This window comes from Apostichopus japonicus, chromosome 5 (assembly GCF_037975245.1).
Source record: "Apostichopus japonicus isolate 1M-3 chromosome 5, ASM3797524v1, whole genome shotgun sequence".
Classification (NCBI taxonomy): Eukaryota; Metazoa; Echinodermata; class Holothuroidea; order Aspidochirotida; family Stichopodidae; genus Apostichopus; species Apostichopus japonicus.
In genome coordinates, this window is record NC_092565.1 from 8,147,953 (window position 1) to 8,163,974 (window position 16,022).

The 16,022-nt window shown below is 38.0% G+C and overlaps 1 protein-coding gene and 1 pseudogene across 5 annotated transcripts in view; one reads left to right on the plus strand and one right to left on the minus strand.

The window, feature by feature from the left end:
• Positions 1–1,329: 1,329 nt before the first annotated feature.
• On the minus strand, positions 1,330–1,432 carry LOC139968262 (U2 spliceosomal RNA; annotated as a pseudogene).
• A 1,325-nt stretch (positions 1,433–2,757) lies between these two features.
• LOC139967524 (cytotoxic granule associated RNA binding protein TIA1-like) overlaps positions 2,758–16,022 on the plus strand; it is a 37,847-nt gene continuing 24,582 nt past the window's right edge. For 2 of the 5 annotated variants that reach the window (XM_071971411.1, XM_071971412.1), the window contains exons 1-4: positions 2,761–3,007; positions 3,091–3,119; positions 10,301–10,397; positions 11,026–11,127. In XM_071971411.1, the coding sequence (XP_071827512.1) occupies positions 2,936–3,007; positions 3,091–3,119; positions 10,301–10,397; positions 11,026–11,127 (300 nt within the window). In that variant the 5' untranslated portion in view covers positions 2,761–2,935. Of the gene's footprint in view, positions 3,008–3,090; positions 3,120–10,300; positions 10,398–11,025; positions 11,128–13,943; positions 14,223–16,022 lie in introns of those variants that run through there. The other 3 variants (XM_071971414.1, XM_071971415.1, XM_071971416.1) reach the window with 2 other exon arrangements.

The following is a 16,022-nucleotide window of genomic DNA, read 5'->3' on the forward strand; positions in this document are numbered from 1 at the left end:
GTATTGGCCTATATATATTATGATATAGGCCAATCAGTTTCATCAGTGGCGTCACCAGACATTTAAATCTTGGGGGGAGGGGGGGGGAACAGGGAGGGCACAGCACTTAATTAGGGTCACCTTATTTATTTGTGAATGCCGCGCTCTGGAGAGGGGTCAAGGGGAGGGTGTGTCCCCTATGAGAATTTTTTATTAATTTAGGGTCTCAAGATGCAATCTGGTGCTATACAATTTGCAACTAGAAGTAAATTTATGTTCAAGAATTTCGGGCTTAGTCTGTCCGATATTTATGTTTTTAACTGAGGCGGATAAAAAACGTTGTACAAAAAATGGAAATTAACCCATTAAGATCCCATAAGGGCCCCTTGGGCGGGCCCCACCCGATCAAGGCATATCGCCAAGGCCGCTCGTCATATCCGCCAAGTTATTTAATTCCTCTCTCTTATATGGTACTTTTGTGATTTCAACTCGCTACTAGAGAGCAAGAAATATCTAAAAACGCCTTGAGAGATACTCAATAGAATTTGATAGTAAATCCTCTTTTTGGACATTATGTTACTTTCGTTTAAAATGTTGCAGCTTCCGGAACTTTACACCCATCCACGTATTCCCAGCCAATAACATTTTTCAGTATGCTTATGAACAAGATATGCTCCTTTTGTTGCACTAAAGTCGGTCCGAAATCGCCCTATATACATCACCACACTTTCAATTGAAAATAGTGAATGTACCCCCCTGGTTGGGATTTAGATATTTAGATTGTTTAGATAAAACATCAATGTCTCAGTCCATTTTTTTAATGGTCGCTGTACATCCCCATATAGTGACGCCATGTAAGGGGAAACAGAGAGAACGATTTTTTACCTTCCTGGGGAGGTGCCGGCATATATAGCCCATTCGGACACGTATCTGCAACGGACCGACCCAGTGAACCGGAGTTTTCTTTTGCTGTGCTAGACGAACTGGTCAGTAATAATTTCGTTTAAATTTGTTCACGCCAACTATATGTACGCTTCTTCAGAAACGGCGCCAAGGGCAATGGGGAATTTGCCTTTCCCGCATCAAGATGTTCACCCCCAGTCGGCAGCGGTAATGAAACGTTCTCCTTTTACGTCCACTGAAACATCCTTTATTTTGGGTATAATATTAGGCTGTCAAAATGCTAAACCTTCCGGGGATTCGCCCCTACAGGGACTTTGAAATACATTGCATATACATACATACTATAGATATTTTGTAAAAAAGGTCACCCAGGAAAGAACCATATGGGCACGAAAACCAAGCTACTGAACGACGTACATGATACGCCCTCAAACCCAGTCCCATTGCATTGGGACTGTGACTGTGTGATCATCGTCGGGTGTGTATCACCATTCCCCTCGAAAGAAAACAGATACTACACATGATCTTAGCCAAAAGGCCTAGAAGCGATACCTACTATAGAGTGTATTTAAAATAATTTCAGGAGAACTGTCTGAAAGCCTTGCAGCTTCCGTGCTTGGAATACTTTCCACATAAAGTAACTTCCCCTTTCTCACATGTGCTACGAGAAAACAAGAAATACATCAAACCTAACTTCATTTCCGGGGCTGCCCCCCGTACGTGGAACCTCAAACAGGACGAAATTTTAATAAATAAACTCAGCAGTGTCCTGAGATACAGTTCGTGAAATGTAAGTATAATTTCTCAAGAACAAGAACTATAGGCCTCTATGTGGCCTATCTGAAGTACTGCAGCACTCCCAGCCGATAATAGTGTACGACAATGCAAGTTGCCCCTTATCTGTTATTTCCGATATGTTGCTCAGGTAGTCACTGCAAGTTGGTCAAAATGGTGAATGTACGACCATAGTTATTACTTGAATTTGAATTTCATGTAAAAACCAGGCGCGTAGCCAGGAATTTGCCAAGGGAGGGGCGAAACTGTAGATTCGGCATTGCAAACTATCAGAGCCTTCTTTATATAAGGCTCTGCAAACTATCTAAGCGTAGCGCCACCATATTTGGCGCGAAGCGTACAAGAAAATTTTGGCTGTAAATGCCTCCCAGATCGCCGGAAATGGCACTTCCCATGCCTTGTTAGTTGCATCTTAGCATTTTCTCTTTTGAAAATACTAGCGATATCATAAAAACCTTAAAAAAATTTGTAAAAAATATGCTCAAGGTGGGGGGGGGGGGCGGCTGGCCCCTTCGCCCCCCCCTTGGGTACGCGCCTGGTAAAAACTATAAAAAAAAAAAGATAAATAAAAATTGTGTTCATTGATGATGTGTGGGATAGGGAGGAGTGGACATGTTAGAAAGCGCCCACAACTGTTCATGATGTGCACTTTATACTTGTGCGTTCTTGCACTTCCAAAATTTGTGCCCTTCCCCAAAGTGTTTGCTCCCCCACTTTCCCCCCTCCGCGCCACGTTTGAACTTCTATAGTGTCCCCACTGCCCCCACCCACATTCTCTACATCGAAGTCGGCTTCAACGATCCCCTCCTTTTGTTTTTGGAACCCTGTCGATGAGCGGGCGGAATATTTCATCGTCCGTAGTTGTTTGCAGATGAAACAATGAATGAAAAAGCTGTAAAGTAAACTGCCGTACGAGAACTTTGAATTCCGGTGCTTCCATGCCATCCCCTCCCCCAACATCTGTCCAAAATACTCCCCTTTAGTAAGTTCCCACAATGCTTAGTAATGACTGCCTGCACAAAAGTGACGCTTTGTAAGTCGCTTCATATTATTGACGCTCTACTCACGCTCATGCCATGTCACATGTGCTTGTTGCACGCTATTACACTCATATACATGTTTCGCCTAGCCTATATGATATTGTACAAATACACAGTACATATGTACGTATAGCATCTATAGGCACGCAAACTTTTTTTTATGCACAGGCACCGTATTAGTACGTACACGTAATATAGGCTTTACAGGTTACACACGCATGGTATGGAACGGAGTAGCCGGCGTCATAATGGAGTCTTGGAGCATGTACAAAACCCAAATGCAGCAGCAGGTAAATTATATATGACTGTATTTCCCTTACAGTACATGGAAAGTAATTTCAAACTAACAATTATTTTATTCTTTCTCTCCTAGGAACATGGGGATGAAAGCCAGAGAACCCTGTAAGTATAAAGTAACTTCTCCTATTTCCCTACAGCCTAGGCTATTAGCCTAACGTACAGCATAACCTAGTGTTAAGCATGTATAACGTGTAACTCGTAAATCATGAGGTCTAACAATAGGAGTGTTACGTTAGGCTATAGTATAGCCCATAGGGGTACAACTAGTATAGAATACCCGAGTATAGAATAAGTCCGCGGTGTAGCCGGTTTCTTCGTCACAATGCCCACAAAGTACAACAAAGATTAACAGATCTTATTATATAGCCTAATGCAGCAAGGGTATTTAACTAAGTAAAAGGATGCAAGCAGGGTAGCCACTCCCTGGGAAACCTTGGGACTTAGGCCTACAAATACTTTCAAACTTTCTTAATATTTAACTGGCGTAATAACATACTTCTTTGGACAGAGCTGGTGTAGCCACTCCTAGGAAAACTTTGCACTTATCCGAGGACTAGTCTTTTTTGAAAACATCGTCACACGTACATGTATTAACAATTCTAATTATAAAAGGCCTGAATCAAAAGGGTCATACTAATTAGCGTCAACAGGCCGATTTCACGACAACTCAAGACAACAAGTTTAAAATACCATCAAATACAATGGATGTAATCAGAGTGTATCTGGAAACACATTTAAAACTGACTGGAACCAGCTTGCCTACAAATTTTTCACCGGAAAAAAAGGTTTTTTGTTGTAAAAATCGTCAAGTTTCTCAGTCCGTTGCATTGGACGACGTGATGCTAGTGCGCTTGTGCAATGACATTGGACCGCACCATTACACTACAGATAAGTGCAATTTTTAAGTCGAGAATGGTGCTCAAACACTCGTGTCAATGTCTTTACAAGACGTCAAAAGTAAAATAAGCAAAGACTTATACAGAATAAATTACACGGAAAGAATAATAAAACCAGACAAAATAATAGTTAGCAAGACTCTTAAAATTAATAAAAACATATGTAATTACAAGGGAAAAACAATAAAAAATTTTCACTATTTTAAAAACATTCAATGATTTGATGTGGAGTTCATTCATCATACTACTTTGGTGCTTTCTTACTACGTCAACCCGCCTTACCAGAGCCGTATATTCTAAATATACGGCTCTGCACCTTACTAACACTGTACACAAAGGTAGTTCGCAAACCCTAACACAAACCAACCCATATCATAATGGTGCGGTCCAAAGTCTTTGCGCAGGCGCAATAGCATCACGTCGTCCAATTCTACGGATGGAGAAAGTTGACTATTTTTACGAAAAACAAATTTTTTGCTGTGAAAAATATGTATGCACGATACTTTCAGTCAGTTTCAAACGTGTTTCTAGATACACTTTGATTACAACCATTGTATTTGATGGTATTTTACACTTGTTGGCTTGAGTTGTCTTGAGTTTTCGTGAAATCGGCCTGTTGACGCTAATTAGTATGACCGAATCAAAATACTGTTTTTGTGAAAACTTTCTTAACATTTAACTGGAGTAGGAAATGATTGGAGTCAGTGATGGGTTGTTCCTCTTATATTACTGCAAGGGTATTTGAACGAAGTAGCCGGTATAGCCACTCCAGAGTCCTGGGGAAACCTTTGGACTTAGAATACTTTCAAACTTTCTTAACTTAAAAACTTGCATAAGAAGAGACTCCTTTTTGAAGGAACCGTTGGACAGATATTTCAAAACATGATGGAAATGTCAACGTAGCGACCCAATTGAGGGGATGTTTTCGTGTGGTGGTATATTCTATAAGTGCTCCCTATGGGCACCAACAGGCCCAGAGAAAGTGCATCTTTTTTCACTGTTGTACACAATTTTTATGTTAAGAGTGGGGTAGTACTTTCCTCAGTTTTAGTTAACAATTAAAATTGTCAAATGAATGGGATCAGTGTTCAGTTTTACCTAAATTACATTTTGCGGTCATTAACATAAGTTTTAAGTTTAGACCTAATCCTAATTTGGGCTGTTAGGGTTACTATGTTAGGACATAGGCCTTACAGTTATACTCAGCAAATTGAAAGGTTCATGATGCAGACAGCTTCTTTGTATTCAACTAGGTCTAGGATTGAGGTTTGGTTGGCTTTCGCTTTAAGTTATGTCAAGGGCCTTAGGCTAGAAACCTGATCTGAGGCCATGCAGACTTCGATATCTTCTCCCAAGTCCTAGGCTAGGTGGTGTATGCTTTGGTGTGTGATTTGCATTGTGTTAAGTCCTATTGCAAGTCTAAGTTTGCATGTCCTAAGTTTGCATGTGATTATTATGTAATGTTATGGCTAGTAGACCATAGGCTTGGGGTTCGGTTTGTCCTATCCTATACAGCAAGACAATATAAGTAGTGATGGGATAGTCCAAACATAAATTTGCTATTTTCGGTATGTCCTCCGAGTACCCAATTCTTACGCATGCAACCCTATAAGCCTAATGTTTATAGACCATGGAGGCCTTCATTCACGTATGTGGTAAGACTAAACAATTGTTTAACCCATGAACTGATTTCTACATGACACCTGCATATTTATATAGACTACAAGCGACGTTTTCCCCCAAATGATGTTTTTTAGTGATCTATGAAAAAGTTTTGTTACTTGTAAATGTGCAACTCTTTGGCATTTCCAGCCTAACAATGCAATGCCCCATTGACTAAATTACACATGAAAATGTGGTTTGCATGAAGAGAATTTCTTAAAGCATTTGTTGGGATATATTTACATTAAATTTGTAAAAATATGCAATGGGAGACCATGAACAGTATATTGTGCAAACCAAAACTTTCTGACAGGAATGTTACGATATGTGATATCATACTTGCACTAGGTCTATCCCCCAACCTGTTCTTTCATTGCGTGGCACTAAGGCTAGCGGTCCAGGAGGTCCCGGCTATTTATAGATTAGTTTGAAAGTCCATTAAAACTATATCAATCTACCCTTATTACTAAATGATGATGTCCGATTTGTCATCATAGACCAATCACATGTTGCTTGATTCTTGCAAGTATGGACAAAATCTTTTTTGGGATCGTTCCTCTAAATTTGACACAGGTTGTCAACTGATGAGCTGCTCCAGAGTACACAGATCAACTTGTGTTGCATTGAGTGTGCAAGTATGCAACGTGGAGAGATTTCTATACGGTACAGCATGCACATGTGAAAGAGCAGTTGATCCAAACTTGGGAATAGTAAACAAATTTTCACCAAATTTTACACTTTAAACACATCAAGATAGAAGGGAATATCACAAAATGATGAAATAACAGAATACATTTGAATTTTGTCCACATTTTCATTAATGATATCAAGTGATTTTACAAAGTTCCAGACTGGGTAGTAACGGCTTGGACAGGGTAGTATCTTTCTTGGTCATTCCTCTGGGTAACCGTTCCCATCACATCAGTTTTGAATGTTTTGCACAAGCAAGTTACGGCACATATTCATCACAAAGAATCCAATTGATTTCAGTACAATCTCAATCTACAATAAACAATGCTTATGTTTAACAATTTTAAGAAGACTAACTTTTGTTTGGGAAGGCTCCAGGTCCCCTTAAACAGTCTTTAAACCTGCTGTAAAGGTCACTCACCACTAATTCTGTTAGATTGTAAGGCTCCCTACTTGATCTTAAAGTGGTACAAAAGGTTTTCTTTTCACATCTTCACTGCAAATTGGTATGCCCAGCTTAACAGACTTTACTTCATTGTAGCTGTGCTTAGATCTAACAGATCTTCCACACATATTGAAAACTATCAGTTTGGCATAATAGCTTTGCGAAAGTGAAAATCTGAAAATGGCAGTCTCAGTCTGTAAACTTCCTTGAAACACCTTAAACTTTGAAACATTGATTGAAGTGTAATAATGTCATGTAGATAGCACACCAAAGAATGAGTCACAAGACACACCTCTTTCAAAACATACTTTCAGCTTTATTGAAAACAAAACAAATCCAAACATCATCCTTCCATTTTAGATTACATATCACATTGACGCTTGGCCACGTCTGAAGTCACATGTTTCTTAATGGTTAATATTATCACATATAGTATTGCAAATAATAGTTACGTATGGAATTGATTGATGTTACAGCAGCTCTAAAGATGCACAAATTGTTTTAACACAAGAAGAGAACAAGCACACAGTTTGTGTTATCCATGTTTAGTGAAATTTTAGCTGAAAGCAATTTGTTGACAGACTTAGACCAGACGTGGTGAATTTGTCTAGGCCTAACGTTAGGCTACTGACACTGCAGTATTGTTACTAGGATTATAAAAATGTGTCCGTGTGATGCATCATTTCTCAAAAATGTTTGTGTACGCTCAAAACTGAATACGAGTATGAGTACTTACTACAAGCCTGCCCTTGCTCTCTTGTTTCCTGAAGCAAATTACAAATCTCCTGTGAGCCCACCCATGAGAGTAAATGTCCACAGGTTACAAGTTCCCTGTGTAGTGTAACCGGATTAAAATTGCCAAGAGTGAAGACAGCGCCATCATTACGATGAATGGGAAGTATTCATCAGTAGTTTGACCTATGAGTATGATGTTTTGATTGTGTTTGAATGAGTATGTGACGCTTGCTTGTAAACGCTCCAACTTCAATAGGATAACTGGGGTACATTTTGTATGTAGGTTCCCCTTAACTTAAGTAGAACTGGTTGGGATTGTTGTTGGTATTTGTCAAAGGTCAACACGGGTAAAAGTCTGAAAATAGTGTTCTACCAATATCTCAAAGAAGTTGCAGGAAGTTGAAACTTTGTTTATAGCTTGCCGTTTGTGAGTAGACGATTTGTAGTGTTTTCAATGAATGTCAAAAGTCAACAGAGGGAAAATCTTGTAAACATGATATCTCAAGGAAGGTTACCTATGTAGTTTTAATATTTGGCACGTGGATTTCCTGTAATTAGTTCAGCAAATGATATTGTATGTGGATGTCAAAGATTATTTGGGATCAACAGAGAGCAAAATTTCAATCTATCAAAAGTGCTATATGTCCAGGACCAGGCTATAAAAGGAGCTCATATATGAATGGTTTGATAGCCTTGTGTATGGTATAGTTTGTACACAATTTGATGTAGGTCAAGAGTTCAGTTGTCAGCAGGTGTCAACACTTGAACACTGTAAATTATTTCCAGATAGAAGACTGTAGCTGGTATATATGGCTATGGTTTCTCTATATTTAGTATAAGAACCCTAATGTTTTTGGTGGAGAGTACAGGTCATTTGGGTCTGGCAGAGGTTACACTCTGGAATTTTTAAAATGACACTATATGATAGGCAGTTTCATCTGATGCAATATCGGCATTTAACTTCCAACAATGAGCACCATGAGTTTAGTAATTCTTTGTGAAGGTCAAAGGTCATTGAGATCAGCAAGGGGGGAAGTGTTGATACCTTAAAAGCAGTATAGTTGGATAATTTGGTTATCAAGGTTCAGATTTCTACTTTGCTTCAAGTCAATTGTTGTTTAAGGCTAGTAGAATTCAATCCCTGGAAATTGTTCTGTTGAGTGAGAAGGTTATTTGAGGTCAACAGAGGTCAAAGTTTGAAAACCTTGTAAACATGTTACTCACAAAGTAGATGTTTGATGAATGTAATATTTAGAACATGGGTGCACCTTATTGAGTAGAAGAACTGTATTAGTCTATTGTTTTCTGTTGAGATCAAAGATGATTTGAGTTTAACAGAGTTCAAGTCTGGAAACCTTGTAAACAAGATAACTCAAAACTGTAATGTGGATGAACTTTATATGTAGGATGTGGAAGTAGCATATTGATTAGAAGAAACTCAATTTTTTTCAGTGATGGTTTGAGGTCAACAGAGGTCAAAGTCTGAAAACCTAAGCTCTCAAACTCAGACCATTTATTGACGAATGGCTTTTCTATGTCACTAACTGTCACATCATCTGACCGTTGCTCTTTTAAGTTGCTGAGGTTTTCCACTACCACTAATGACAGTTATCTGTCATCAACTTTCAGAAGGGTAGTACCTTGGCAATAGTTAAGTTATCTAGAACTCTTTCCTGATGTTCTGGTACTCGACTTTAGGAGACATTTTCCTCTGCTGCTTTATCAATCAGGTGATTCCATATAAACTTATAAGGCAAGGAATCACCTTGCGGCCTGTTGGGATTCCTGCAGAGGACACAGTATGACTTACTGATGAATTATGTTGTTGATGGGTGATGAGCACTACAAATGTGATGTGGGTAAAGGGGTTAATGAAAAGTTGAAAACAGTGAGCTGCTCTCTAAATGCATTGGCTTCTTATATCTAGGCAAGATTTAAATTCCTCATTCAAACCTTATTTTATGAAAGCCAGGGTAACAATGTCCAACATAAAGTATAATGCTTGTAAGCGTAGACAGAACCACAAACAAAAATGATAGAAGAGTATAGTTCAAATAGTGGTAACCTACACAGTAGTGCATCATTTTCATGAAGTGTGACTTCAGCTGGTGGTGAATCCTGAAAATCTCTGGCTACACTGAAACCACAGAATTACAAACACAATGCAGAAGATGCTTCTTATAAAGCCATTATAACTGGATAACAATATTCACACTACATTCAAGGTAGTCTATATTTCCTTCTTATTGTGTAGATGACACAAATTTACTTGTTATGTTTGTATGTTTTAAAATCTCCATTCCTTTAGGTTACTTAATTGTGCTGCATAAACGTTGCCTACAGGTGTATACCACTATTACCAGGTACCCTTATTTGAACTTAGCTGAATGATGCAAACATTTAATGCTCATAATCCCTCCACTTTGTCACACAAAGGTTAACTTATAGGTAGAGGGTGGGGAACCCTCCCCGTTCCCCATCCTTCCTCGGGCTGAAAATTTGACCTCCCATATCTCATTTCTGGCTATGATCCATGCCCTGCAGTATGTTGTGCACAATTTGTAAATAGGTCTGTAGACTCTCAATTGGTTGATTCATATCTGGAAGTTCTGTTTCACTGAGATACAGATGATATCTGATCATACTAAAGCATCCATGTTAAACATTTGCCACAGACTAGGCCATATCTGGTTTCCTGAGTGAACCCCATCGCACGAGGTATGATAACATTTATTAGCTCATTAAAGCTTGTTCTCAAATATTTCAAGCCCATATAGTCTTAAGTATAAACTACTTTGTAAATTGATATTGGGAGAATAAATTCTACCATCTGTTTTGAATCTTTTTACATCCAGTTATGTTGGCAACTTGTCTAAAGAAGTGACTCAAGACTACATCCTTTACTTGTTCAGCCAGATCGGTGATGTCAAAGGCTGCAAAATGATACAAGATGTAAGTAAACACAGAAAGATGACCAGTAACTGATTCTTAATCTGCTCCTTAAGGATATATGACTTATGAATAATGTTCATCATATGCTATTAATTAGAGTGAAGAAGGGTACACGGTACTTTCATTCATGTCCAAAAGCTACAAGGCAATATGGAGGAATATGTTATAAATACTTTAAATGTTGTATTGAGCATTGTGGTCAAATAGTTTTATAATGCAATGTAAATATTATAGGTTTGAGGTAGATCATTAGTATTCATTAGGTCATATCATAATCTCCATTCCCTCTCTTCACCCAGGTGTATAAATGGGGGGGGGCACCTGGAGGTAACTTGTAAATCAATCTAGTTGTTTATGTTGTTGGAGATGAGTGGATGGGGTGCCCAGGAGTGACTGAGTGAGCTGTGCACACTTGGGTGTGTGGGTGATAAGTTACCAATGACATGTGGTTAATTGTTGTTAAGTCGTTTGAGAATGCCATGGCCTTGATACAAGACTGGAATTCTTCAACTTGTTTCTTGTTAGACCTGTGAATTTGATACTATGATTAACACATTGCATAACAGTCCTCATCACCCATGAACTCTTGCACCATGTTGACATAATATTGTTTTCTTTTTCCAAACAGCCTAATGGTGTAAATGATCCATATTGCTTTGTAGAGTTCAATGATCGTAATGCAGCAGAGCATGCAAAGCACTCTGTAAATGGCCGAGTGGTAATTGGCAGGGTAAGTAATTAATTTTATTTCTTTCGCCATGTATAGGCGTATAGCTCATGACTTAATGTAAACTATTCTCTTACAGAATCCACCAGTTGAAACGATACCAAGATAAAAAAATTCTACCTGGTTTTGTCAAATCAAATGTTCATTTTGATGACGGTGGATATGACTCAAATGCACTGTGTACTATTAGTAGTGACCTGTGATTAAAATATTCCAAGGGAAATCAAATTAGTGCTAATAATGTATATACTAGCTATGGGGAACTGAACCAATGGTTTGTATGTAAGGGGTCACTGCAGTTCAGAAGAGAGAGGCAATAACTGTGTTCAGTCAAGCAGAGCTTAATGTTATTACTCTGCCCCTTCTCCACATTTTCAAATGATTTCTAAGTATGCAATGCCATTGACAAACTTAAATAAGATGAGGACAACAGTAGATCTATTGTACGGCATTGCAAGCGATCAGCACATTTGTGTGCCACTGTTACCAGCAATGTACTGCTATAGTAGTGCATTGAGCAACGAAATTAATGCAAATTCTCGAATGGGCGCGAGGTATTGTATAAAATAAGTTGTTCGTTTCAAGCTGCTATTAGTCTTCCAACTGATCCTGTCTACCTGTGATTGAATTGGACTTTCCTTAAAATTATAAAAACAAAATTGCTGTTTCCTGGTCTCACTTAGTTAAAATTGGCTATATTGTACGAGGGAATGTCAAGCTACAAATTTAAAACCACTTTTGACAACAGGCCAGCTTAGACTATTCACAGTGGTCTCAAGCAATTTAACTTAGGTGAGGTCCAATGTATCGTATGCAATAACGTGAGTTTGGAGTTTGGCATTTAATTTTGTTAGTCTTAGGAGGAGCCAGTTTGACCTCATTTGTGCCATCATGAGTTGGGCGTTTGAGATGTACAGTTGCCCTTACACAAACTTGACCAAGTATCTATTTTGTCTCAATTTTAACTGAACATTGGCAGATCTGCTGCTGCTGTTGTAGCATCAAGATGTACCTTTCACCATACGCGCATTTACCAATGCATTGTTATTGTTGTTGTCATTATTGTTGTAAGCAGTGCATCTGTTCAAACTTTCACTGAAAGAAGTGTAACAATTTTCATTAAATTTTCCAAGTAAACAAACCGATATGAACATCAAGTATGAAAGGAGAATCACCTTATGATGATCATGAACTAATGGAACAACGCACACAAAAGCCTTTTTCTCCCTGTCCATTATTTTTAATATAATGGTAAATGAAGATGGAAAATTATTTTATTGTTCACTAAAATTCTCTACATATATAATTCACTACAAATTCCCAGACTGGAGGGGAATGGCTTGGACCAGTAGTAGATTTTACAGTCGGTCTCTCTGGTTTCCAGATACCCATTCCCATCACTTCAGAAGTAAAACATGTCAATGCATTTTCTCTTTGTTATTTACTATTTGTTCTCTAGCAAAGAAGAGTATTGTTACTATTATTTTTAAACTTAAAATCCAGGGGACGCAACATCCAGAAATGTTTGTCTACTCAGAAAAACTTATCCCTGCATGTGGCAGTAATATTGCGCCTTTAAAATGTTTTCTTCAAACAGTCACCATGAGGACTGGAATAAGCTGGGTTTTTTTTGAGAAGGACAACAATTTTTGGCTGGTTCAACACTACTGTCTAATATATTATAATAATTTAGAGTACAAGCAAATTTGCAGAACAAAGAGTTGCATGAACATTCTTGACTCTGATATAACCACAACAAATATACATGTTACAGGCACACTCCTGGCCAACTTTTTAGTTGATTGGTGGTATGTTACTATGTATAATATTTCATATAGTTTGTGTAGCTCAGGAAAAATGGGTTTTCCTTCCCTTCCCACATTCCACCAACCCCCCCCCCCACCCCCAACACATCATTGGTGTTTAATGCACTAATATTATAACTTACATTGAACTGAAAGGCAGTTGTTTGACAATACTTAACTGGCACTTCCACACATGTGGGGATCGTGGAGTGAGCATAATAGCTTGCAATTTATTCTAGAGAGCTTTTACCATGTGTGGTAGACCATATCAGATGGGAAAAGCGTGGATTTTTACTGGCTGAAACACCCACTAATTCTACAGTCGGCCAGGTATTAAACCCCAATCTCCCACACACTAGAATTCATTGTTACAATTACCACCGCCGATATTCCCTTGCCCTTGACCATACCTCTGGTTTATTCTCCCAGCAACAATGTTAAGTATTGAAGCTTGACTAACAAAGCACAATATACAGTATGCACTTACTTCCCCTTTCCATGCAACTTGGGGCAAAGGAAATGTCCTCACAAATAGGTTTCAACATACTGCCCTCATTCTGCCACAAGCCTGCCATTCATTTCCACATGATTTGTTTATTGGTGTTACTGAAATGATGAGCAAATTGATCATCCAATTGTATTTCCATTAACTCTAACTGTATGTATGATGTTAATTATCAAAGCAAAATGTTTGTGAGATACACTCATCTTAGCTACCAATGAGTACCGGTAGTAGACAAAGAAAGTAGTCCTCTTATCACTGCCACAAACAGCAGGTGTCCATTTTGCCACAGTTCAACAATCAACACATGTTTACACTAGGGGTGCAACAGATGTTGGAGGTTTTGATATGCAAATATAAACGTATTCATAAATGGGGATTTAAACTGTGTGCAATGTCCACTGAACATTGGATAGGAGAGAATGCAACTGTTTATTTGGAATATCATCATCAACCAATGAAAATCAGTGTGTTGTTGCATGTGGGATGCAGTATCGCATGAGAGTGAATTTCAGAGCTTAGAAGGGAAGAGGATAGCGTACTAGGTAAACCACCCTCCTTTAACAATGTGGCAACAAACAACACTTGGTTATCAATATGCGGATCCTTATGCGTTGGCCAGCCGTAGACAGGTCGGGACAGGGTTGTTGTCCACACCAGGGGGACTACTTTCACCTAGTCTAATCACCTACCCTCAAGTAGACACGTCTAGTGGGTTAATGGTGCTACCATGTAATGTACCACAAACAGTACCTGTATATCTACCAGCTTCTACTATTAATACCGGCGAGGTAAGACTTATTTTGTTGTTGTTTGTTAATAAGCATTATTTTTGTTTGTGAGGTGATAGGTGGGAGGGTAGGCAACAGGTGTAATCTTTGGCTGTCGGCAACCCCATGTTGTATTGAAATACCGTGTGGATAGGCACTCCCAAGTTATTCACCACCAGTCTTCGGCATAAACAAAAACTAACATGAATTTAAGGAGTATTCCCCTGGATGAAGATCAAAGAAGAAAAGGATGATTAATGAATGTTAAGTTCGTCATGCTTGTAGTTAAAGTAACAAAGCTTCCTTTTTTACATGGGTAAAGTTTTCCCCTGCAATTTTTAGTTGGATAGATTCATTTGTGGTTCGTGTTCAGTAGATTTGGTCATTTGACTATTAATTTAAGTGTTCACTGTTAGGAACATATAGCTTGCACACAGCATGAGCTTTATATTTTTGTGTAATATTTTTGTGATTACATAATAAACATGCTATACTAGGAGGTATGACACAAAGTTAAAATTTTAATCATGTTCCCCCTCTAGTACCTGTTATATTCGGTTTACAGTCCCATGTAAATTAACCTGACATATTTGTTGTGCTGAAAAATTTACTTGTTATTGAGTTGACTCTGTTGAAAGTCTCTTTCGCTTCTTAGTTAGCTTACCTCAGTATAACAAGTCAGACTCATTATAGGTTTTCAAAATAGTTTAGAAATCTCATGTTGCAGTTTCTAATGAATGTGAGTTTAGGTAATATTGTTTCTTTATTAATCACTGTCAATATGTCCCAGGGACTACACTACAAAGTCTTCATCTTTAAATCTCTGTTAACTTCATTTTACAAAGACCTCTAGAAACAAATTGTTGTGATTATTTGAATGGTATTTGAACATAAGAATTCCATGTACAGTTGAAACTTTGAGAATGTGAATACTGCATCGAATAGATGAGCCTTTGCATTCACTGTCACAGCGAGACCCAGTTTTTAGCCATATCTATATCTATGCTATATGCTATATCTATTGAGTAGTAAGAATTTTCACTTCATCAAAACCTACCGTACAGTACTAGTAGCCATTGAGAAATGCTCACTAAATTAACATCTGCCGTAAGTACTGGCCAGCCAATAAACGATATCGACCAAATTAATACCTTTCATATTTTCCACCCGGTAAGAATGCTCACAGAAATAACATTTATCATCATTAATTGGAAGGCTGAATCGTTTATAACTTTCTGACCAAGAAACAGAGGGATTACAAAATTTAACATCTGGAGTCGACGATATTCTTGCGGCCCAAAATGGTTAAGATTGATTTCATTTAAAAAATTCTCAGATGGTGGAGAAAAATTCCAAAATGTTTCAGTTTTCATGGTGAATACTGAGCTTTAAAAGTTTCTAGATGACAAAATGTTAATTACCAAATTGAACCTTTACCTGCTCACTAACTGTCCTTTTTAATGCAAAAGCTGCTTTAATAGCCACAGTAATTACAACTAGCTGTTGGTGTCTTGTGCTGTGGTCATAGAAAGAGTAGAACACTTGGGTGGTAGTATTAATTTGGCATAGCAACAAAATTATGTAGCTACTAATTTTATTTTAATAATAATAATGGAGATATAAGTTTGTTCATTTAATGCCTTATTTATACAGTTCTAAATATCATTGTTCTTATCCTGACTGGATTCCAACCAAATATGATTAAATGATAATAAAAGTTGGTTCCATATTGCTTTGTATTGTATTGCATTGTTATTAATCTAAAGTTACTCTACTTTTATGCAATGTCCTCTGTCTTCTAGGTCCCAAATAAACTTTAAA